The sequence below is a fragment of the Sus scrofa genome, chromosome 14 (assembly GCF_054392235.1).
Source record: "Sus scrofa isolate SSC_HxYL_T2T_F1_AM1 chromosome 14, Sscrofa_HxYL_maternal_Yorkshire_Landrace_v2.0, whole genome shotgun sequence".
Classification (NCBI taxonomy): Eukaryota; Metazoa; Chordata; class Mammalia; order Artiodactyla; family Suidae; genus Sus; species Sus scrofa.
In genome coordinates, this window is record NC_139396.1 from 121,756,863 (window position 1) to 121,780,223 (window position 23,361).

A 23,361-nucleotide genomic window follows, 5' to 3' on the forward strand; every position below is an offset into this window, starting at 1 on the left:
TCTCTCTCTGTGTATATGTATATACACATATGTATATATACACATATTTGCATTCTAATAGCAAACGCCTGGCTACATAAGAAACAATGGGTTTACCTTTGGAAATTTGAATAGGGGAAGTTAGAGCAAGGAAGACTTTTACTCCTCACTTTATAAACTTTTATACTAATATTAAACTTTAAAAAATATTGTCAATTAAATACTGTCAAATTAAAACAAGGAATGGAAAAGAAGGTTGTGATCACAGTGCAGCAACTTTCTGACAAAGAATTAGTGACTGAAAGATGCTTTGGAATGTTATTAAGCCCAGGCTGAAATGTGAAAAACTGTGACATGCAGTTATTGGAAATAGAATCCATGGGAAAGAGCTGTGATGGGAGAGCCTGTGTTATCACCGGCATGTGGAATACCAATGCACCAATATTTCTAGCACTTAATGAAGAAATCCTAAAAGATAAATGAGTGTACATGACTATGGCAGTTGGTATGGCAGTCATGGAGGTGGTGGAGCCTATTTGCTTTCACCTGGAGACAGTAGCAGGTATGTACCCTGCAAATGAGTGATTTGGGTATTTTAGGAAAAAGGCTTTCATGGAGACTTTCTTCAAGAGGTTGAAAGAGTTTGAGAGAAAAGGCCGTAATAGGAGTTCCCGTTGTAGCTCAGTGGCTAAAGAATCCGACTAGGAACTGTGAGGTTTCAGGTTCAACCCCTGGTCTCGCCTAGTGGGTTAAGGATCTGGTGTTGCTGTGAGCTGTGGTGTAGGTTGCAGACGAGGCTCGGATCTGGCGTTACTGTGGCTGTAGCGTAGGCCGGCAGCTGCAGCTCTGATTATAATCCTAGCCTGGGAACCTCCACATGCCATAGGTACAGCCCTAGAAAAGACAAAAAAAAAAAAAAAAAAAAAAGAAAGAAAGAAAGAAAGAAAGAAAGAGAAAAGGCCGTACCAGTGCTGGAGATGCGGTAAAAAGAGGTGGTAAGTCTACAGCAAGAGTCTGAGAAAGAGGAACCAAACAATCACTCCTACTAGTGGAGGGGGCCCAATGTCACGTCAGGTGGATGAAACAGAGAGGAGAGTGATAATGAACTCTCAAGTGGAACAGGTAATGTGTCTGAGGATTGTCCTGAGAAGAGCCGACATTCTTGGGGAGAACTTCTAGGAAGATGGCACGATAAGCTTGTACAGGACAGAAAGGGCTGTCCACTGTGGTGAAGAGTGGTGTTCCTGAAGCACTGAGGACAGAGGTATGGCAGTTATTAGCAGGCTGCCATGACGACAAGGCAATGCTGGATAAATACCAACTTCTTATCACAAAAGACTCAGCCCTGGAGAGTGTTATTACTGGAGATATTCATCGTATATTTCCTACACATGATTACTTTAAAGATACTGGGCAAGATGGCCAGGAACCTGCAAGGTCTACTCTGCCTATGACAAAAGACTGTCAAGGACAGTCTTTTCTTGCTTCTGTACTGCTGCTGCATATGCCAGAAGAACAAACATTCCACGTTTTGATGAAAATCATATATGACTATATGATTTATGAGACCTCTGCAAAAACAACTATGAAGATCTTCAGTGCAAATTCTATCCGTTGGAGAGACCAACACAAGAGCAGTGACTGGACCTGCACAACCATTTTTCTGATCTGAACCTGGAAGGGGTTTCTCAGACTTTTTTACTGCAATGTTCCCACTCTGGAGGGTATTCCACATCATTGACTTACTGCTTTGTGAGAGTCTGAACATAATCTTTCATGTAGCCTTGGCTCTCCTAAAGACCTCAAAGGAAGATCTTCTGCAGGCTGATTTTGAACGTACTTTAAGGTTCTTGAGTCCAGCTTTCTAAAGTCATTCAGAGATACAGGGCAGAGGAAAATGCAAGGTTAATGAAGCAGGTTTGCAATATTAAGATACCAATGAGGAAACTGAAGAAATATGAGAAAGAATATCAGGCAATATAAGAGAATCACCTGCAGCAGGAAGACCCAATAGATAGATACAAGTTTGCATATTTGTAGGTAACTTGACCTCTTGCATTTATACTTAGAATCTTCATAAGCTTAGAGAAAGGCATGGAAAAACAGAGTGACAGTGGCTATCAACTATAGCCAAAAATGAGAAAAAAGGACAATGGCCAAAGCACTGTTTTAGCTCTGCACAGTCACATCTTAATCTACTCTATGATAAGTACCTTATGCTTTTCCTTCACGATATATTATATTCTTCAAGACTCCACAGCAATGTAATGATTTAGTCAAAATATTTGGTTTAAAATACTAACCAGTTATATTTATTTCACTCCATTGGTAACTACGTAAAGTTGAGAGCACCCTAAATGTCTAATGTCCAATACTGAAGCAACTCAAAATGTTCACTGCTTCGTACTACACTTCATGATACCTATATGATGAATAAAATTTATAAAAATCTGTAGTACTTGGAAACATTAATTTTCAATCAATTTGTAAAAGTTTTTAAAAATTTAAAGAATATAGCCACACAGGAAAAGCAGGCCTGATGGACTACATATGAATTAGAAAGAAAAAAAACTGAAATGGTAGAACAAATTTTTAACACATTCCTTTTGCTGTTACTTCTCTTATATGTACTCTTTTCCCTATCTTTTTAAAGCAAGGCATATCATTACAATAGAAAAGTGAAAAGAATGTAAAGGACACCATAATTCTACCTATTTGCAGGTACCAGAACTTAACACCTTCGGTCTTCCCTAAACACACTTTCTCTTCTGAACACAACCAACTTTTATCCTAAACACCCTTGTCCTTCCTGTCACTGGAGCCTTAATGTTATTAGTTTCTAAGCTCCAAAGACTGAGGGAGAAAAAGGAAGAATGAAGGCTCCAAAAAGAACATAGTGTAAAGAGGTAAAATGACTGAAATGAAAGTTTCTACTTCACAATTTTGCCTTGGGTTAATTCTGAGGCTTAAAAACTACAATGTAAGCCATTCAGTACCTGTCAAATAAATGAACAAATGAGGAAACAAGCAAAGATCAATTTAATGTGTATCTGTTTGACGTTCAGTTTCTCATAAGGATGTTATTCTATCTTCAGGATAAAAATTCAAAACAGTTAAAACAGTTTTCAGCTCTTGACATTGGGTAATATGGGTACACGTTTATCTCCTGCCTGGCACCTTTCCTTCCTGACAAGTTTCTACTCTGCTGTATCATCATATCTTAACCGACCACTCTGAGGTGACTAGCACTTTATCACTTTACACTTTCCTTACTCCCTCTATCCTGTGACAGACATTTAATATTTTGCTTAATCCTACATACTCCAGTTATTGCTCATGTGAAGAACAGATATCTTATCACTGGGATTTGGTCTAAGGGCAGAAATTCCATCGTGGTAACTGGCCCAAACACTGAGTCTGGAAAAGCCTTTAAAAATAAAAAATACCAGCCATCCCTCATCCACATCCCAAATCATCAATGTTTTTATACATTCTTCTTAAAATGTTTGTATTTCATAAGAAATGTTTTATTGTACCCACATGTAAAACATAAAGTATAAATAAAAGTAGCCCAAAATTAAGCACCAATTTTTCTTACTTCAAAGAATATCCTCTAAACACAACACTGTAAATTAACTATACTTCAATAAAAAAAAATAAAAGGTTGGCAATAAAAAAAGAATGTTCTCCAGATTTATTTATTGTATGCAAAATGTATATATAAAATACATATTAAACATTCCAGTTACCTGAATAACAATTACAAAACTTCAGTAAATAATACTTGTGCCTAATGTACAATGTAGCAATGTTGATTATGAAGAAGCTTTGATACAAAGGAGAACATTTTTTTTTTCCAGAAATTTTGAGAACATGGATTCTTCTTTCAAGAACATATAAAGTATCTGGATGTCTAACTTTCAAACACCTAAAACAGAAAGGGCTGATTTCCTACTGCTTTCCTAAACTCCCCATCTGAATTACAGTCAAGCTACCCTGAATATAGACAACTGCCCAGCCCCAATATTCCTTTCTTCTTTTTCTTTAAGATTTTCATTCTTGGAGTTCCCGTTGTGGCACAGTGGTTAACGAATCTGACTAGGAACCATGAGGTTGTGGGTTCGATCCCTGCCCTTGCTCAGTGGATTAAGGATCCGGCGTTGCCCTGAGCTGTGGTGTAGGTTGCAGACACGGCTCTGATCTGGTGTTGCTGTAGCTCTGGCGTAGGCCAGTGGCTACAGCTCTGATTAGACCCCTAGCCTGGGAGCCTCCATATGCCGCTGGAGCGGCCCAAGAAAAGGCACAGAAACTAAAAAAAAAAAGAAAAAAAAGATTTTCATTATTTTACTGATAACAACTACCCTTAATCTATCACAGGAAATATAGAAATAATGCAAATCCTGACTTGTCTATCCTCTTTCAGCACATGCATATTTACACCACCATGGTGTGATTTTAAATACATTTCTTAACCTCAGAGAAGCTGTTTTTTTCTCATCTGTAAAAGGAGATACCTACCCGAAAGGTGATAAGGATTTTTGAAAAAATGTAAAGCTTCTAGCACAATGCTTTGTTTTTGGCAAATATACTGTAAATGGTAGTATTATTCTACACTTATTATTTTCATTGAGGTGGACAACTCTTCCCAAATCTATAATCTTAATGGAGTAACCTAAAAACAGTGCTTGTTATAAAACTGTTTTAAGGAAAAGAAACAATGAGTTTGAAAGTAAAATTAGTCATTATGTATTAGTTTTGTTTTGTTGCTATAACAAATTATAACAGATTTAGTAACTTAAATTTATTATCTCACAAGTCTAGAGATCAGAAGTTTAAAATGGGTTGGCAGGGCGGCTTTCCTTGTGGAGGCTCTTTAGGGGGAATCCATTCCCTCATCTGTTTCAGCTTCTAGAAGCTGCCCATATTCCTTGTCCTGTGATCCCTGTATTACAATGATCTCTCCTTCTGCTTTAGTCATCACTTTTTTTTCACTCTGACCCTTTTGCCTTCCCTTGTAAGGACCCTTGCGGTAGATAATCTAGGATAATCTTCCCATTTCAAGATCTTTACCTTAATCACTTTGCAAAGTCCTTTTGCCATATAAGGTTATATTTCCAAGGATTTTAATATAATTGGTACCATTATTAAACCTACCACAGTCACTACAAGAATCAGTCCGTTTAATTCTCTAGAAACTATTCTTGAAATTTCCCCAGAATTTATAGGAAACTTTTTATTTTCTCATTTTCCACTAATGAAAATGTCACCACAGTCATTACAAGAATCGGCCGATTTAATTCTCTAGAAACTATCCTCAAAATTTCCCCAGAATTTATAGGAAAGTTTTTATTTTCTCATTTTCTACTAATGAAAATGAAAATAATGCTATTTCTGATTCAATATATAGTTTTCCTGTTTTGGTTAATGTTTTCATAGAACTTTTTACTACAGTTTCACAGGAGATGTGTATTCTGCATTAACAGGCTAAATTGGAAAGTGAACAACTATTTATAACATTAATCCATCCTGGGGAGGGGTGACAGAATTATTTCATAATCCCAAGCAATATACTCACCAATTTACAACATAAACTTTTAATTTTTTATTGTGATAAATATATATAAAATAAAGCTTGCCATTTTAACCATTTTTAAGTGTACAATATAGTGGCATTAATTATATTCACAATGTTGTGCACCATCACCACTATCTATTTACAAAACTCTCAACTAAAATAGAAACTCTGCACTCACTGAGCAATAACTCCCATTACCCCTCCTCCTAGTCCCTGATAACTTCTAACCTACTTTCCATCTCTATGAATTTGCCTATTTTAAATTTTTAAGTGGTACATTACAATTAAGTGATACATTACAATTTGTTTCTGTCTTATTTCACTTGCTGTAATGTTTTCAAGGTTCAACCATATTGTAGCATAAGTACTTTGTTCTTTTGTATGGCTGAGTAATATTCCATTGTATGAATACCAAATTTTATTTATCCATTTATCTGTTGATGGACATGTGGCTTGTTTCCACCTATTGGCAATTGTGAATAATGCTGTTATTAGTGTAAAATAAAATACTGGTGTATGTTTGAGCCTTTGTTTTCTTTTTCTTTCTTTCTTTTTTTTTTTTTTTGGCTTTTTAGGGCCACACCCACAGCATGTGGAAGTTCCCAGGTTAAGTGTCGAATTGGAGCAACAGCTGCTGGCCTAAGCCACAGCCACAGCAAGATGGGATCCAAGCCACGTGTGCAATCTATACCACAGTACGTGGCAACGCCAGATTCCTGAGCCAATGAGTGGGGCCAGGGATCAAACCTGCATCCTCATGGATACTAGTCAGATTTGCTTTGGCTGTGCCACAACAGGAACTCCAGAGCCCTTGTTTTCAGCTCTTTTGGGTATATACCTAGGAGTGGAATTGTTGGATAATAAGGTAATTCTATGATTAACTTTTTGAGGAATTGTCACACTGGTTTCCATAGCAGCTGTGCCATTTTACATTCCCACCAGCAACGTACTAGGGTTCTGTTTTCTCCACATTTTCACCAACATTAGTTATTTTCACTAAAAAATTAACCATCCTAGTAGGTGTGACATGATATTTCATTGTGTTTTTTTAATATGCTTATTGCCCATTTGTATATATATTTTTTGAGAAATAGCTATCTTAATGCTTCATTCATTTTAAAACGTAGGTTGTCTTTTTGTTGTTGAGTTGTAGGATTCTTTATATATTTTGGATGTTAGTCTCTTACCAGACATGATTTTCTATTATTTTCTCTCATTCCATGGGTTGTCTTTTCAATCTCTTGATAGTATCCTTTGATGCACAGCAGTTTTTAATTTTGATGAAGTCCAATTTTTCTATTGTTTATTTTGTGGTTCATGCTTTTGGTGTCATACTTAAGAAACCATTATCAAATGCAAGTTCATAAAGATTTTTTCCTATGTTTTCCTATGATAGTTTTATAGTATTTAATCTTAAGAGTTTATAGCTTTTACATTTAAGTATTGATACACTTTGAGTTAATATTTGTATTTGGTTTAAGATAAGGGTTCATACGTTTGAACATGGATATCTTAGCACCATTTCTTAGTAGACTATCCTTTTCTCATTGAATGGTCTTGGCAACCTTGTCAAAGATCAAATGACCAGAGATCTAAGGGTTACTTCTATGCCCTCAGTTCTATTCCATTGGTCTATGTGTCTATCCTTATGCAAGTATCACACTGTTTTCGTTATGGTAGATTTTAACAACTTTTCACATCAGGAAGTGTGAGTTCAACAGTTTTCTTCTTTTTCAGACTGTTTTGGCTATTCTGGACCCCTTGAAATTCCATATGAATTTTATAATGGAGTTTTCCAATTTTGCAAAAAGTGCTATTGGGATTTTGGCAGTGGTTACACAGAATCTACATATTGTGTGAGGGTAGTATTTTCTTCTTTCTTTCTTTTTTTTTTTTTCTGTCTTTTTAAGGGCTACACTCCTGGCATATGGAGGTTCCCAGACTAGATGTCGAATTGGAGCAATAGCCCCTGGCCTACGCCATAGCCACAGCAACGCCAGAGCCAAGCCACATCTGTGACCTACACCACAGCTCATGGCAATGGCGGATCCTTAACCCACTGAGTGAGGGCAGGGATTGAACCTGTGTCCTCATGGATGCTAGTCAGATTCGTTTCCGCTGAGCCACAACAGGAACTCCAATATTTTCATTTTAACAATATTAAGTATTCCAATCCATGAACATAGAATATCTTTCTATTTATTTAGATATTCTTTGATTTCTTTCAGCAATGTTTTATAGTTTTCGGTGTACAAGTTTTGTGCCTCATTGGTTAAATTTATTCTTAAATATTTTACTCTTTTGGATGCTATTATAAAACAGAATTGTGTCCTTAATTTCCTTTTCAGATTTTTCATTGCTGGTGTACAGAAATTCAACTGGTTTTGTGTGTTGATTTTATATCTTGAAACTTTGCTGAATTCACTAATTAGCTCTAAAAGGGGTATATGTGTGTATTCTTTAGGGCTTTCTACATTCATGTAATCTGTAAATAGAGACAGTTTTACTTTTTCCTTTCCAATCTGGATACATTTTATTTCTCTTTCTTGCCTAATTACTCTGGCCAGAACTGCCAATACTATGTTGAATAGAAGTGGCAAAAGCAGGAATTCTGTCTTGCTCCTAATTTTAGAGGAAAAACTTTTAGTTTTTTCCCCTTGATGCTGATGTTACCTTGGAGTTTTAAAATATGTACCCATTATCATGCTGAGAAAGTTCCCTTCTGATCCTAGTTTACTGAGTGCTTTTATCAAAAGGCATGTCGGATTTTGCAAATGCTTTTCGACATCAATTGAGATGGCCATGTGGTTCCCCTCCTTCATTCTATTAATGTGGTGAATTGCATTCATTGATTTTGTATGTTAAACTTCTCTTGCATTTCTGGGATAAATCCCCTTCAGTTATGGCATAAAATCCTATTAACATGCTGCTGAATTCTATTTGCTAGCATTTGTTGAGGAGTTTCATATCTACATTCACAAGGAAATCTGGTTTGTACTTTTCTTATTTTGTAGTGTTTTTGTCTGGCTTTAGTATCATGGTAATGTCAGCCTCATACAATGAGTTAAGAAGTATTCTTTCCTATTCTGTTTATTGGAAGAGTTTGAGTATTCATGTTAATTCTTTAAATGTTAGTAGAAATCACAATGAAGCCATCTATCTGGCCCAAGGTTTTTCTGTGTTGGGAGATTTTTGACTGCTGATTCAACCTCCTTACTTGTTAAAGGTCCATTCAGATTTTCCATTTCTTTAGTTAGTTTTGGTAGTGTGTGTCTTTCTATGAATTTGTCCATTTCATCCAAGTCATCTAATTTGTTAGTATACAGTTGTTCATAATACTCTCTTATAATGGTGTAAAGTCAGTAGTAATGTACCCTCTTTAATTTCTGATTTTAGTAATTTGAGTATTTCTCTTTTTTCTTAATCTTTAGATTTGTCAATTTGTTGATTTTTCTCAAATAATCAATTTTTGGTTTCATTGATTCTCTTTATTGTTTATCAACTCTCTACTTCATTTATTTCTACTCTAATTTATTATTTCCTTCCTCTTTATGGCTTCAAATACAATTGAATATAATATTTTTAGGAATTATTTTTTCTCAAATGTCTAAAATATAAGAATAAGTAAATGCCCCTGAGTGATCAGGCAAAAAAAAGCCTATTGTTAGATTTACTGTTTAAATCCATGTGAAAAGCTCTCATATGATTCACAGAAGAAATATTACCACGCCTTTATGAAGATGTTTAGAAAAGGGTAAGAGGTCATGGGGGAGAACTACCACAGATTGAGTGTTAAGGTCATCTTCTAGTTTATGAGACTTGTGCCAGGCTGAAAGAAAGCAATGCTATGGACCGCTCAGACGTTTACAGGATAATTAATATAAAGCCTTTCATTTTAAAATCATCCTGTCATCATGAGACATTTAGTCTGTTTCTGAAGAAAACAAGCATGAATTCTCTGATATCCCATGAACACTGATTTTTTTCCCCATGAGAGGATAACATGGATTGAAGTGATGCCATTACTATAATGTGAGATTCACAACTCTTCCCAAATATGTGGTTCATATGTCCCTAAGACTGGCTTTCTAAGAGTCTTCCCAGAATAGCCACCTTCTTTCTTTTCTCACTTGCATCTCCTGCCTAACTTTCACATTTCACCTTACCTTATCAGGATCATCTCCTTCATCAGATATCTTATCCTATCTACTTACCTTCTACTCTTCTCAGTGCTTTCTATGCTTTATTAACCATGATCATTCAGAGTGAGAGACCCAAAGTCATATCTAAGGGGATGGAATCAGAAAATGTGCTTTTCTGTTATTCTCAGATGACTTCAGCAAAATCATGAAAAGCATAAAAGGACATTCTAAGGGGTTAACAGGTACCTAAGCCCAATTATGAAGCTTGTACAGAAAATAAACACTGGTTTAAACAGCAAAGGCATGTATTACCTTAGATGACAGGAAGCCCATAGTAGGTATTCTCCCTCCAGGTTTAGTCCATCACTTCATTATCATCATTGAAGACTCAAGTTCTTTTCATTTTCTGCTGTCGTCTCATTGTGTCGGCTTTGTTTTCAAGCTGGTTCCTCTCTGGTTGCAAAGATAGCTCAGCAGGTCTAATTATCATTTTTGGACATGCTAATGTATGGAGCAGTTGCTTCTTCCTTGAGTGTATCTCTCTCATTTTAAGAATGCAGTTTTTTTTAAAGATCATATTTAAAATTATTGGCATCTTTGTGCTGTTAATCTCTTTCATCTTTCCAAATCGTTAGTAGCATCTATTAAAAACAAAATGTGTGAAATAATTTATTTTAATAACATTCATGGAATAATTGCTGAGAGAGATGGGTATTTTTATGGGTTGGGTACAGAGGCTAGTGGAAAGTGAGAAGCTAATGGGGCCTAAGTCCAGTAGGAACAGAAATTTAGAGCCAGGAGCAAAAGTTTTCTGTCAGGATTTCTTGGCCTCTCATTTTTTTTAAACTTCCTTACTTCTAAAATATTTGTATTCTATAATTTGCCTTGGTTAAACTTTCTTAATCTTGTATTCTAAAATATCTCATTTGGAGTTCCCACTGTGGCTCAGTGGTGATGAGCCCGACTAGTATCCATGAGGACGTGGGTTTGATTCCTGGGCCTGCTCAGTGGGTTAAGGATCTGGCATTGCTATGAGCTACAGTGTAGGTCCCAGATGTGGCTCGGATCTGGTGTTGCTGTGGCTGTGGTGTAGGCCAACAGCTGCAGTTCCAATTCAACCCCTAGCCTGGGAACTTTCATATGCTTTGGTTGTAGCCCTAAAAGAAAAATAAATAAATAAATAAATAAATAAATAAATAAATAAAAATTAACTACCTCATTTAATTAATAACAACTACTGTACCACCTTCAAAAAATTTCACTCACTGAATAACATCTCCTTTCCTTCTGGAATATTTTACCCTGCCAACAACAATACTCCTCTGAATCAAAGGAATCTTCAGTCCACTAAGTCTTTAAGGTGCTGATCATTCATTACTCCCATCCTCTACCTCATTTCTAGAACAACAACAACAAAAAACCTTTCTCCAAAATTTCCCAGTAGACTGACCCTCATGTCTTAGTGGCTAGAACTGAATCACATGCTCTTTCCAAAACTAAAACTGGTAAGAAAAATAGAGTTACCCCAGAGGGATGTTTTTCCTGAGGTGGGGATAGAGTGATCTTCCTGAGGGGTGGATACCTATACATTGATTCCAAGGAAAAAGGGGACTTAAATGTTGGGTTGTTAGCCAAAAGTAACTGTTATAGTACTACATGTAGAATTTATTTTCTAGCCTCGGCTACAAGTGACACTTTTGGCAGTCACTGTTAATTTGTCAAGAATAGGGTAACCATTAGAAAAAGAAACAAAGACGGTTCTGTTTCCATCAATGACATTCTAGAATCAGTTCTACTAAATACTTGTTGGATCACTTTAGGTAAGGCATTTAACCTCTTTTTTGTTTTGATTTCCACACCCACAACATGACATAAATATTGTTCCTCATCTGTCATAGGACAGCTGGGAAGATAAAATAATTACACCACATTAGTGCAAAGCAATGTTATTTCAGCTTCCCATACTGCCTTTTGGTTCTATTTTCATTTATTCAACAAACAGTATACTTAATGTAGGATACGGAATATCTAGGAATCAAAAAAGGTTTTCACCATGGCCCCTGCATTTAAGGTATTAACAAATGAATGATTTAGTCACAACTACTTTCTCTGGGAGTAGAGAATCAGACAAGGCAGTAAAGTGAGACAATGAGGGATTTTTTTTGTGGAACCATAATGGTCACTTCAATTGGAGTGTGATCTGCCCTGTTTACTAAAGTGGCTGCAACAAAGTGTGTGAGTCCAGAGGTGCTTACATTGCTTTTATAGTTTAGGTGTTATTGGGTTTTAATATTTACTGATATATAATATAAACAAAGCAATGAGATGGATTTATGCTACAACAAGCAGTGCACAAAAACCTTTTTTGGTTCATGCATAAGTCGGTGAGACAATATGAAATTGCCATTAATGGACTAAGTGAAAAACTGCCTTCCTGATGAACTAATAAACTTTCTTCTTAAGGTTCTCCATTATTTGGAATGATAAGGAAATACTCATGGCTTTAAAGTCAGCCAACTAATTGTCTAAAAAATCCAAAAGAGCAAAGATATTTTTCAATCTTGGAAAACTAACATTTCAGAAAAAAATAAGATGTTAGAACACAATTGCTATTGTCTATGCTTGTTCTTGAAAAATATAGTAGATGGAATTCTCTTCGTGGCTCAGTGGTTAGTGAACCTGACCAGGATCTATGAGGATGAGGGTTCCATCCCTGGCCTTACTCAGTGGGTTAAAGATCCAGCATTGCTGTGAGCTGGGGTGTAGATCACAGATGAGACTCAGATCCTTAGGTTGCTGTGGCTTTGGTGTAGGCCAGCGGCTGTAGCTCCAATTTGACCCCTAGCCTGGGAACTTCCATATGTTGTAAGGGTGGCCCTAAAAAGCAAAACAAACAAACAAAAAAAAAAAAAGAAAAAGAAAAAAAGAAAAATATAGTGGAGAATGAGAGATTTTTTAACCAGGATTTAGAGACTATATATATATATATATATATATATATATATATATTTTTTTTTTTTTTTGTCTTTTTGCCATTTCTTGGGCCGCTCCTGCGGCATATGGAGGTTCCCAGGCTAGGGGTCTAATCGGAGCTGTAGCTGCCAGCCTATGCCAGAGCCACAGCAACTCGGGATCCGAGCTGCATCTGCGACCTACACCACAGCTTACGGCAACGCCGGATCGTTAACCCACTGAGCAAGGCCAGGGATTGAACCCACAACCTCATGGTTCCTAGTCGGATTCGTTAACCACTGTGCCACAACAGGAACTCCCAGAAACTATATTTTATCTTTCTAATGGGATAATAATATATTTTGGATGAAGGGGGCTTCTGTAGGAAATTGTTTCTGAGTAGCAATGCCAGCTTGTTGAAAATCATTATGGAACAGGACTATAAAGTGAATAGCTACAGCTTCCTCCTGTTAAACAGGAGTGGCAAAGCATAGAAAGAATATTAGTAACTCAAACTTACCATAACTTTGTATCTGGTTTCTCAAATAGTTCTACGGATTTAGAACCAATATTTGATGGGAGGGGAGAATACCTGAGGTCAAAATCCTAGGATGTATCAGGATATTAGAAGAGAAGCTTTTTCATGACAAAATAACTTTCATTGGGTATAACAGAGAGTGTAAAACAGCAGGTCATCTCCATTGTTGCGTGGCTCAGTAAAGTTCTATTCATCAACTGAAATACAACTTACACAATTCAGCTTAGCTTTGATATGCTGAGGAACAGTGCAGTGGTTAGCTCCTTTTGAGCAAAGGTATCTTGCAGCCAATGGAGTTTGTGATCTGTGTGGCCTCCACACTCAAGCAAAGTTGAAGAGACTGCTGTTGAAGCACCAATCACTCTAGCTCTGTCCATACACATGGATCTCTCCTCTGTTGGCTTCTTCTACTGCAGTAAAAAACAAACAAGCACTAAATCAGTAATTGACAAAGGAAAGATGAAATGGCAGGGCACAGAGATACTAGAGTTAAAACTTTCTTGGCATAGGCACAAAGTTAGTTGCTAAATGTAGATGTTTCAAAGATATCTATGAAAAACCGACCATTTGTCAGTTTATTTGATTAAAGGAGAAGTGATAATAAGAAACGTTTTAACTCAATTTAATAAAAGTAACTGATATTTATTTGGGGCCAGGAATCATTTAAAGTATTTATCCAAACTGTTTCATTTAATCTTCTCAACAACCTCTTGTCATAGGTGTTATCCTCACTTTACAGAAAACATTTGAAGTAAGATGTTTAACTTGTTTAAGATCTCACAGTGATAAAGCTGGAATTTTAAAAGCCAGAAAGTCTAACTTTAGAAATCATGTTCTTAGTATTTTCTCTTTTCACAAAGAGCCTGCCTTTGTCATTTTTCCTTTCTTTACCATTACTTCCCCTGAAAGTCATCTTCTTTGATACCTTCTTTAAGAGTAGATAGCTGCAACTTAAAATACTATAGATGTCATCATGAAATCTTAAGAGGGGAATGACTATTTCAAAAAGCCCTATGAATAATCTGACAAAAATAACCTACCTATTCTTGAATGTACTAGATTGATTAGAAGTTCTACTTAAGACAATTTAGAATAATATAGAACAATAGAATTAAGCCATTCTCTTTCCCACTCTGAAAGACACAAAATGTAATGTTCACTTCTGGATAAAATTGTACAACCACTAGCAATTTAAGTCTTCCATTCTCAGCTGGATCCTCAGAGCCAACCATCCAAACTGTTACTTGTTTTACTTTCTTCTCAATTGCAAATCCTTTCCCATTACTTTCCCCTTTCTCTCAATTGTAAATCTAAGCCATTTTCACATTTCAAAAGACTTAATTCCCAATCCCCCATCTCTTCAATCTTGCCTCCCAAGTCACTGAAGAAAGTAAGGCCACCAGGCTTGAAATCCATGAATTCACTGCTGCTAGACCAACAAATTTATCTACGGGTACATGGACCCTTTCCATCTTCTCTCAGAAGATAAAATCTCCTCTCCTGGTTCACATCAAATTCTTTTTGCTCTTGGTTCCATCCTCTTCCATTTTTTCATGGAAAATGAATGATTAATTTCCCATTGTATCTCTTGTGTTTTAATAAATTTGTTAAATATATTGCTGCCAGGTCCACGACCTCTTATGAGGGAGAGGAAATCACCCAATCTATGCAAAGGGGCAGTCATGTTTTGCACCATGCAAACTCCTGTGTACTAACTGATTGGATAAGGTGAGCACCTATTTCAAAGAGCAGTCAATTTATAGGCAGGTCAGAGGATTAAGACATGGCCTGGCATCACAAGTTTTTAAAGGTGCTCACTGTTTTAAGAAAAAGAGACCCATTTTAAGTGAGATGAGTGGATTTTTATTAGAAAAGTTTTGAAATGATCTTTGATGCACGTCTGGCATGAAAGTCATTTACTTTAAGGTGAAAGTAAGTTTATACTGTACAGTTGCTAGAGAACTAAGCATCTCAGGACAAGAATAACATTGAACATTATGATAAAAATATCACACGTAGCAGCCTATTATATAGGGTTTACATATATCATCTCTGATTCTCACAATAATCCTGTAATGCAAGTTCTAATACTCCTAATTTTCAACCAAGAGAACTTGGGTAACTTTCCAAGTTAACGTGTGGCTGAGCTGGATCCTGGATCCAAAACTCTTTGTCCTCTCAATACAATATCTGGCTTTTCCTAGCCAAAAACATGAAGGCACTGCTTAATTTTATCATTTGTCATTTTGGCTTGACACCAAAAATGATTGGAGTTGGTTTACATAAGTATATAACCAGCATAAATTAACAGATGAATAATTAAAGGAAGAAAAATAAAATTATGCTAGAGGTAAATTTAGTGTACAAGAACCTATGGTAGCAGTATTCATGATAGCCCAAGACATGGAAACAACCTAAGGCCCATCAAAAGATGAATGGATTAGGAAGATGTGGTACATATGGACAATGGAATACATACTACTCAGCCATAAAAAGGACAAAATAATGCCATTTGCAGCAACATGGATGAAACTAGAGACTCTCATACTGAGTGAAGTCAGAAAGAGAAAGACAGATACCATGTGATATCACTTTCATGTGGAGTCTAAAATATAGCACAAATTATCTATCTACAAAACAGAAACATGGACATGATGGACATGTAGGCAGACTTGTGTTTGCCAGGGGGAGTGGGATGGATTGGGAGTCTGGGGTTAGTAGATGAAAACTGTTGCATTTGGAGTGGATAAGCAATGAGATCTGCTGTATAGCACAGGGAACTATATATCTAATCACAAGTGATGGAACATGATGGAGGAGAATGTGAGAAAAAGAATGTATATACATGTATGACTGGGTCTCTTTGCTATACAGCAGAAATTGACAGAACATTGTAAATCAATCACAATAAAAAATTTTTAAAAAAAGAATATAGATTAACAACAACAACAAAAAGAAAGTATGCTAGGTTTTATAAGTCTCTGAAGATTGTTTCATTAAAGAGTGAAGCCTTTAGGAAGACTTGGTAGCTCCTGAGGACTCGAAAGACTGGGCATGAGAGATGATTATTAGTAAACACATATATTAAGTGAAATGTGGTGAGATACATCTGGTGCAAATATTTGCTGAATGAAAGTAGGAATATTACCAAACACCTCAGCCTATAAAATGTAAGGTTAGGAAATCCATTAAAAAAAAAAAGGGTGGGGAGTTCTCCTGAGGTACAGTGGGTTAAGGATCCAGCATTGTCACTGTAGCCACTTGGGTTGCTGCTGTGGTGCAGGTTCAAACCCTGGCCTGGGAACTTCCTGATACTGTGAGTACGGCAAAAAAAAAAAAAAAAAAAAAAAAAGAAGGTGGGTGTTCATTTATTTGTTAAATATTAATTTGAACAAAGTTCTGTAAAAATATCACTGACCTTGACTATCTAGGCATTAACATTCCACAAAATGGCATCCAAAAAGAACATATCCTAAAGATGGGTTATGGGACACAGAAAGTCATAAAATTTGCAGCATTCAAGTTGAAATCTATCTTTCATCATACACCATTTTCTTCACTGGCTAACATTTAGAAGTACCTCTCTCTGGACTAGAGGGGGCACTTTCAAGGGGGAAAAGAGTAAAGATGGAGATGGACTTACCAAAAGCAATCTAATAGTGTCTGAAGGAAAAACTAGTCTTACAAAACCATAGTCCAAACTTCCTTCAATTTGGATCACCGCATGCTTCTAAAACATTTATTCTTTTCTCAGCTGGCATATAAACTGGGATTCAAGTCGAGAAACCCAGGTACTATTCATATTTATGACTTTGGGGAGGGTCAAAGAGTCTGAGCAATAACCTACCAAAAACCTAGCTGCTGATTTGAGTAATTACCAGGGAGGAGAGTATCAACTCGGCGTGGCAGTAAATACAGGGCTTCTTTGCTTCACATAGCATATTAGCTCATACTTAATAATGCAGTAAATCTGCTGGGCTATGACTCAATGTGCCCGAGTCATCAGGATAGCTATGTCTCCACTGTCAAAGTCTTCGGTATCAACAAGCACAGTACTTCTGCGGTGCTAGCTCCCTGTCAGTTTTGCTGGTCCAGGTCAAGATACTACCAAAGGCTCAGGAATTATATTTCCTAGAGCACTGAGCCTCTTCCCAGGTTCTTCTCTGCTGTGTAGTATAGGGTTTAATTTCAAACTCTAGTGGGGGTTAAAATCTTGGGCTTTAGGAGGCATGCCGGGGCAGGGCTCAGGGACCTGCATTTTGAACAACTGCCACAGGTAGATTTGATACAGCTGGTTCAAATTACATTTTGAAAAACAGATGACAATGGGGTAAGGATGATGATACAAGAGTCAGCTGTTAAAGGTGTCCTGTTTCTGCAGCTTTGGAAGCTAAGGCTGAGTCCGGGCTTTATCCACACCCTAAAAAAACTTAAAAAGCGGAGGAGTCGTTGATTCAGTCCCCAAGGCGCCAGCTACTAGGAAACTCGCTCACGCTCGCGGGCCAGGCGACGCCGGCTCCACCTAAGCCGCAGGTTTCCAAAGCTCCTCGGGGATTTCTGCCGGCTTCACTTGAGCGACAGGTCAACCGGGCTCCTCGGAGCTTGCTGCCCACATCCACCGCGCTCCACAGGCCACTAACACCTCCACACAGTCGGAGAGCAGGGTACGCACAGTAAATCCCGAGGGCACTGGCCGGAAGTTCCCCTCGGACCCGCCCCCTGCCCACCGGAGCCGGAAGTCGGCGACCCAGCCGGTACGTCGCCCTCCGCGGGGCGCAGCGCACCATGCTCCCGCTTCCCGGCCGAATCTTCAGGGTTCGCGTAGCACCTGTCGCGGCCCTGGCTGTGGCGCTGGTCTCGTCCCTTTCTCGCTGCTCCCTCCTGGAGCCGGAGAACCGCGTGGTCTCGGCGCTTAGCCCCTACTTCGGCACCAAGACTCGCTACGAGGATGCCAACCCCGGGCTGCTGCCGGACCCCGAGGTCCCGCGGCGGGACCCGGAGCTATTGGAGGAGACCTGCACCCCTGTGCAGCTGGTCGCCCTCATCCGCCATGGCACCCGCTACCCGACGGCCAAACAAATCCGCAAGCTGCGGCAGCTGCACGGGCTACTGCAGGCCCGCGCGCCGGATAAGGGGACCCGCGCTGCCGGCGGCCGCGACCTGGGCGCCGCGCTGGCCGACTGGCCGTTGTGGTACGCGGACTGGATGGATGGGCAGCTGGTGGAGAAAGGGCGGCAGGACATGCGGCAGCTGGCGCTGCGCCTGGCCTCCCTTTTCCCGGCCCTTTTCAGCCGGGAGAACTACGGCCGCCTGCAGCTAGTCACCAGCTCCAAGCACCGCTGCGTGGACAGCGGCGCCGCCTTCCTACAGGGGCTGTGGCAGCACTACCACCCGGGGTTGCCGCCGCCCGACGTCGCAGGTGACCGCCCCGGCCTCCCGGCCAGTGCCCTGCTTCTGTCCTCCAGATCCCAGACTTCCCCGACCTCAGCCTCCCCACACTTCCCTCTGTGCTCCATCTCCCATCCCTTGGGCCCTCATCTCGTGAGATGTTCAGGACTTGGCTATCTCCCTTCCCCTCTTACATAGTTTGTTTATTAATTAGTCGGGGATGAATTTGGTACCTTCTGCGTGTTGGGACACGTTGAGGGATCCAATAGGAAAGAAGACAGGCCGGGACAGTTTTTGCTCATCTATTCCCAAAATTAATTTTCCATCTTTGAGCACCAACTGCTCCCTTCCTCTCTGGCAGTTCTACAGGCGCACTTAAAAAAAAAAAAAAAAAGAATTCTGGATTTTCTTCCTCAGGCTTTATTTTTGATACTGTATGGCTTTTGTTTTGTTTTTTTTCACTTAAGTTTTTCAGACAATTGGTTCTAGACCTACAACCTATTTTAGGAAGCTACTCTCAAAACTTTCTCAACTGCTCTGCTTTTTTGTTTTGTTCTTCTGTGTATTATACAGTTACCTTCCTTGTAGCTGTAGCCCACAGTCATGCACAGCACTTTACTAATTTATTCCATTACCTATACTTATGCAAAATTTGAGAGATTATCTCAAGGGGCTCTTTTTTATTTTTCCGTAGATGAAATAGCTGAGCCCAAGAATATACCTTGTTGATTGTCTTTTTTTTAGTTGGAGGACTAGAGTCAGGCCTAGAATCCATGTTTTCTTTTTTTTTGTTTTGTTTTTCTGGATGATGCTTTTTCCTCAGAAAATGTTTTAATGGGTAGTTGCTGTCAGGGCGCAGCGATATGAATCCATCTAGGAATCAATAGGTTGTGGGTTCGATCCCTGGCCTTGTTCAGTGGTTTAAGGATCCGGCGTTGCTGTGAGCTGTGGTGTAGGTCGCAGACGTGGCTCGGATCTGGCACTGCTGTGGCTGTAGCGCAGGCTGGCAGCTGTAGCTCCTATTCGACCCCTAGCCTGGGAACCTCCATATGCTGTGGGTGCAGCCCTTAAAAAAAAGAAAAAAAAAATGTTTTAATAGTCACATGCTAATAATAGCAAACACTTAACGCCTTCTGTGTGCCTGGCATGCCTCATGTTTATTTCACGAAATCCTTAATAACAGCTCTCTGAGGCTGATAGTATTTTTCCCCCTGTCGTAACAGATAAGAAAATTGAGACTCAGAAACAACAATTAGCCTAATTTAAAGTAGCCAGGTATGTACCCAGGAGATCTGATTTAGAACTTGGTCTCCTAACCATTACACTGTACAGCTTCCATTTGTCCTTTAACTTAAGGGTAAGAATAAAAGTATGTAATATTTTTCTGCCGTGGAGAAGAACAAGTGTTAATACTTTCTAAATCACTTTTAAGGTCAAAGTTGAGGTGAGACCTCATTTAGCTTTAAAAAACCCAAGTGAAAAGTAAATTAGAAGTAGACTGGTTTGTCATTTCTCCAATAACATTCTCTCTTAAGCAGTTCAGTAGTCTCCAAGAGGTTCTTCGATTGACTGATTGCCCTGTGGGTTACTTGGTTGGCTGACTATGTTTAGTCACTTGTTGAATTATGCTTTTTAAGAATAACTAGACTTTTCCCATTAATATTAGTGAAAATTACCCACAAATCTATTAAATTAACTGAACATTAAAAGCAGAACACACTTCAGTATAGCTGTATATGTATAATATACATACATATGTATACACATTCATAAATACATATAGTGTATACCAAAGTGGGGCTGATTCTGGACCTGGGATGAATGAATTTTTGCCCTTAGATGGCGTTGTGAGAATTGCCGTTGGCCTCAGAGTACAAAGCCATGGATCAAAATAGTTCAGGATAATACCCTTCATCATTTTCAGTCTCAGAGATTAAACCCTTTGCTTAGCTACTTCATTATTATCTGCAAACAATTGTTCTGCCTATTGTGTACATCTGGGCTTTGGAGCGAAGCCATTGAATTTGTATTCTTAGAGAAACAGAACAATGCTTTTGTTTCCTTTGAAAGAACAACAGTAGTTAGATAATAGCAAGGATGAATTATCTAGATCCACTTAGGAAATCGTATTTCGAGGCCACAGAAAAAGACAACGAAGGTCACTTATTTTCCTAGTCAAGATGTTTTCTTAAGAATTATCCAGTTACCAATTAAAGTGGACAGAATTATTCATTTTAGGGTCCCCTGAAATGGATACACCCACATCCAAAGCAAAACTATGTAACTAGATTTAATTTTCTCATTTTTTATATACAGAAATAGTATATATACTTGGTGTTCTCTTCATGGTAAATTATTGGAGAAATTATAATTGAAATCTGTGTGTTTTAAATATGACTAAGGAAATTGAAAAGGTACCCGAATAGTTGAAACATGATTAGGAATGCTTTCCTGGTATGTACTTGTTGCTAAATTGTGGGAATAATACAACATATAAAATTCTATTTGAAGTTAGCTGGGGTCTTCAGCTAGAAAATAAACCAGTTAGAAGCAGCCAGCACAATGAAATACAGAAGACCTGAAACATTAATATATTTTGTGCTTTTGTCAGTAGTTTTTGTCCAGAGCAGTCCTTTGTAAAGTAACATGGGGTTGGGAAGGTTAATTAAGAAAGTAAAATACTCATTTAGACTTTGGCTTAGAGAAGTAAAACAAATTGGATCTACTGAATTATCTGTCAGCAGATAACGTTAAAAATGTTGCTGATTTTTAGTTTGCCTTCTCACATTTTCTGTGCCTGACAGAAATAGTACTTACATAATACATTTTTGTGCTTTTTAATGACTTTCATGTTTAATTTTCTTTAAGAAACCATTCATTTCAATTACTTTTATTTCATAGTGTAGTATTGCTCTAACATTTTTATCTTTAATAGTCTCTTTTTCTTTAGTCTTTTTTAGTGTATTCTCTCATGAATTAACAATCATTTCAAATGGGGAATCATTTTGCCCCATGTCTTTGTTGAGCAGTGTGTACTTATTTTGGACATGCCAATGAATAAATAGGTTTTTAAGTGTTCCTTTTTACACTTGAAACAAAATGTTCATAATTTGAAATTATTATTTGTGTCAATGGATATATATATTTACGTGCATATATATACAATTTTTTTTCCTGTTCAGATATGGAGTGTGGACCTCCAAGAATTAATGATAAATTAATGAGGTTCTTTGATCATTGTGAGAAGTTTTTAACTCAAGTGGAAAGGAATGCTACGGCTCTTTATCATGTAGAAGCCTTCAAAACTGGACCAGAAATGCAAAACATTTTAAAAAAAGTTGCAGCTATTTTGCAAGTACCAGTCAATAATTTAAATGCAGGTAATGTGTCTTTTATCTTGTATTTGAACTCTGAAATAGTTTAAATGCTTTTTGAACTCTGAAAATGAAAAAATTGGAGTTCCCATTGTGGCTCAGTAGGTTAAGAACCTGACATTGTCTCTTTGAGAATGTGGTTCTGATCCCTGGCCCTACTCAGTGGCTTAAGGATCTGGCATTGCACAAGCTGTGGTGTAGGTTGCAGATGTAGTTAGGATCTGGTTTGCTATGTATGGCTGTGGCATAAGCCTGTGGCTGCAGCTCCTATTTGACCCCTGGCCTGGAAAGTTCCATTTCCTGTGTGGCTATAAAAAGAAAAAAAAAAATATGGACACATAAAGTGGTGGTCCTTTTAAGGGACCACAGTTAATTTTACATTAAGAAAATGATGTGTTCTAGATCAAGAAGATTCTGCATCTCATGTAGCTGTTTTTAGATTCATATTCTTTTTTGGAGTTTTATGCAAATTAATATACAAGATTCTGGAGTTTCCGTCATGGCGCAGCAGAAATGAATCCTACTATGAAATATGAAGTTACAGGTTCGATCCCTGGCCTTGCTCAGTGGGTTAAAGGATCCGGTGTTGCCGTAAGCTGTGGTGTAGGTCACAGACATGGCTCGGATCCTGCATTGCTGTGGCTCTGACAAAGGCCGGTGGCTACAGCTCCGATTAGACCCCTAGCCTGGGAACCTCCATATGCCATGGGAGCAGCCCTAGAAAAGGCAAAAAAAAAAAGACAAAAAATATATATATATACAAGATTCTTGCTATGTCCTGAAATTTTTCTTTTGAGGGCAGAGTTATACACAACTTTAAGAATTACAAAATGAAAATTTATCTTTTCTGAATTATCTCCTAATAAAGTGGTACAAATGGAAAATCATAATGTTCTTTAGCTTTTAGAAGTACATGTTAGGGAGTTCCCGTCATGGCGCAGTGGTTAATGAACGAATCCGACTAGGAACCATGAGGTTGCGGGTTCAATCCCTGGCCTCGCTCAGTGGGTTAAGGATCTGGCGTTGCCGTGAACTGTGGTGTAGGTTGCAGACTCAGCTCAGATCTGGCGTTGCTGTGGCTCTGGCGTGGGCCGGTGGTTACAGCTCTGATACAACCCCTGGCCTGGGAACCTTCATGTATCCCGTGGCCAAAGAAATAGCAAAAAAAAGACAAAAAAAAAAAGTACAAGTACATGTTAATATTTTGAGAGAGGTTAAGTTTTAGAAAAGTAGTATGGGATTTTTTTTTGTTTTGGGTTTTTTTGAGGCTTTTATACATAGAGGTGCTGAGAAAATGAGCTGTCATGTCTGTCATAAGCTATTGCACTGGTTGGTTGACTGTACAATTATCATGCAACCTGGGACATTTTTTAGGATGAAAGGAAACACTTAATAATTATGCTGGGAAAGCAG

The 23,361-nt window shown here is 38.2% G+C and overlaps 2 protein-coding genes and 1 pseudogene across 11 annotated transcripts in view; 2 read left to right on the forward strand and 1 right to left on the reverse strand.

Moving 5' to 3' along the window:
* The window catches only part of LOC106506084 (uncharacterized), a 214,946-nt gene extending 196,824 nt beyond the window's left edge, over positions 1-18,122 (reverse strand). For 6 of the 8 annotated variants that reach the window (XM_084996699.1, XM_084996695.1, XM_084996697.1 and 3 more), the window contains exons 1-3: positions 16,830-18,122; positions 13,400-13,596; positions 10,009-10,337 (exon numbers count right to left, since the gene is read on the reverse strand). In XM_084996699.1, coding sequence (XP_084852825.1) covers positions 17,641-17,973 — 333 coding nt within the window. In that variant the 5' untranslated portion in view covers positions 17,974-18,122 and the 3' untranslated portion in view covers positions 10,009-10,337; positions 13,400-13,596; positions 16,830-17,640. Of the gene's footprint in view, positions 1-8,406; positions 10,338-13,399; positions 13,597-16,829 lie in introns of those variants that run through there. The other 2 variants (XM_084996698.1, XM_084996692.1) reach the window with 2 other exon arrangements.
* On the forward strand, positions 475-2,019 carry LOC110256826 (rab GTPase-activating protein 1-like pseudogene; annotated as a pseudogene).
* MINPP1 (multiple inositol-polyphosphate phosphatase 1) overlaps positions 17,931-23,361 on the forward strand; it is an 87,185-nt gene continuing 81,754 nt past the window's right edge. For 2 of the 3 annotated variants that reach the window (XR_014827642.1, XM_001927672.5), the window contains exons 1-2: positions 17,931-18,605; positions 21,757-21,954. Coding sequence is in view for 2 of the 3 variants with exons in the window: in XM_001927672.5 (XP_001927707.1) it covers positions 17,972-18,605; positions 21,757-21,954 (832 nt within the window). In the remaining variant the exon portion in view is untranslated. The remainder of the gene's footprint in view (positions 18,606-21,756; positions 21,955-23,361) is intronic. The other variant, XM_021072285.2, reaches the window with a different exon arrangement.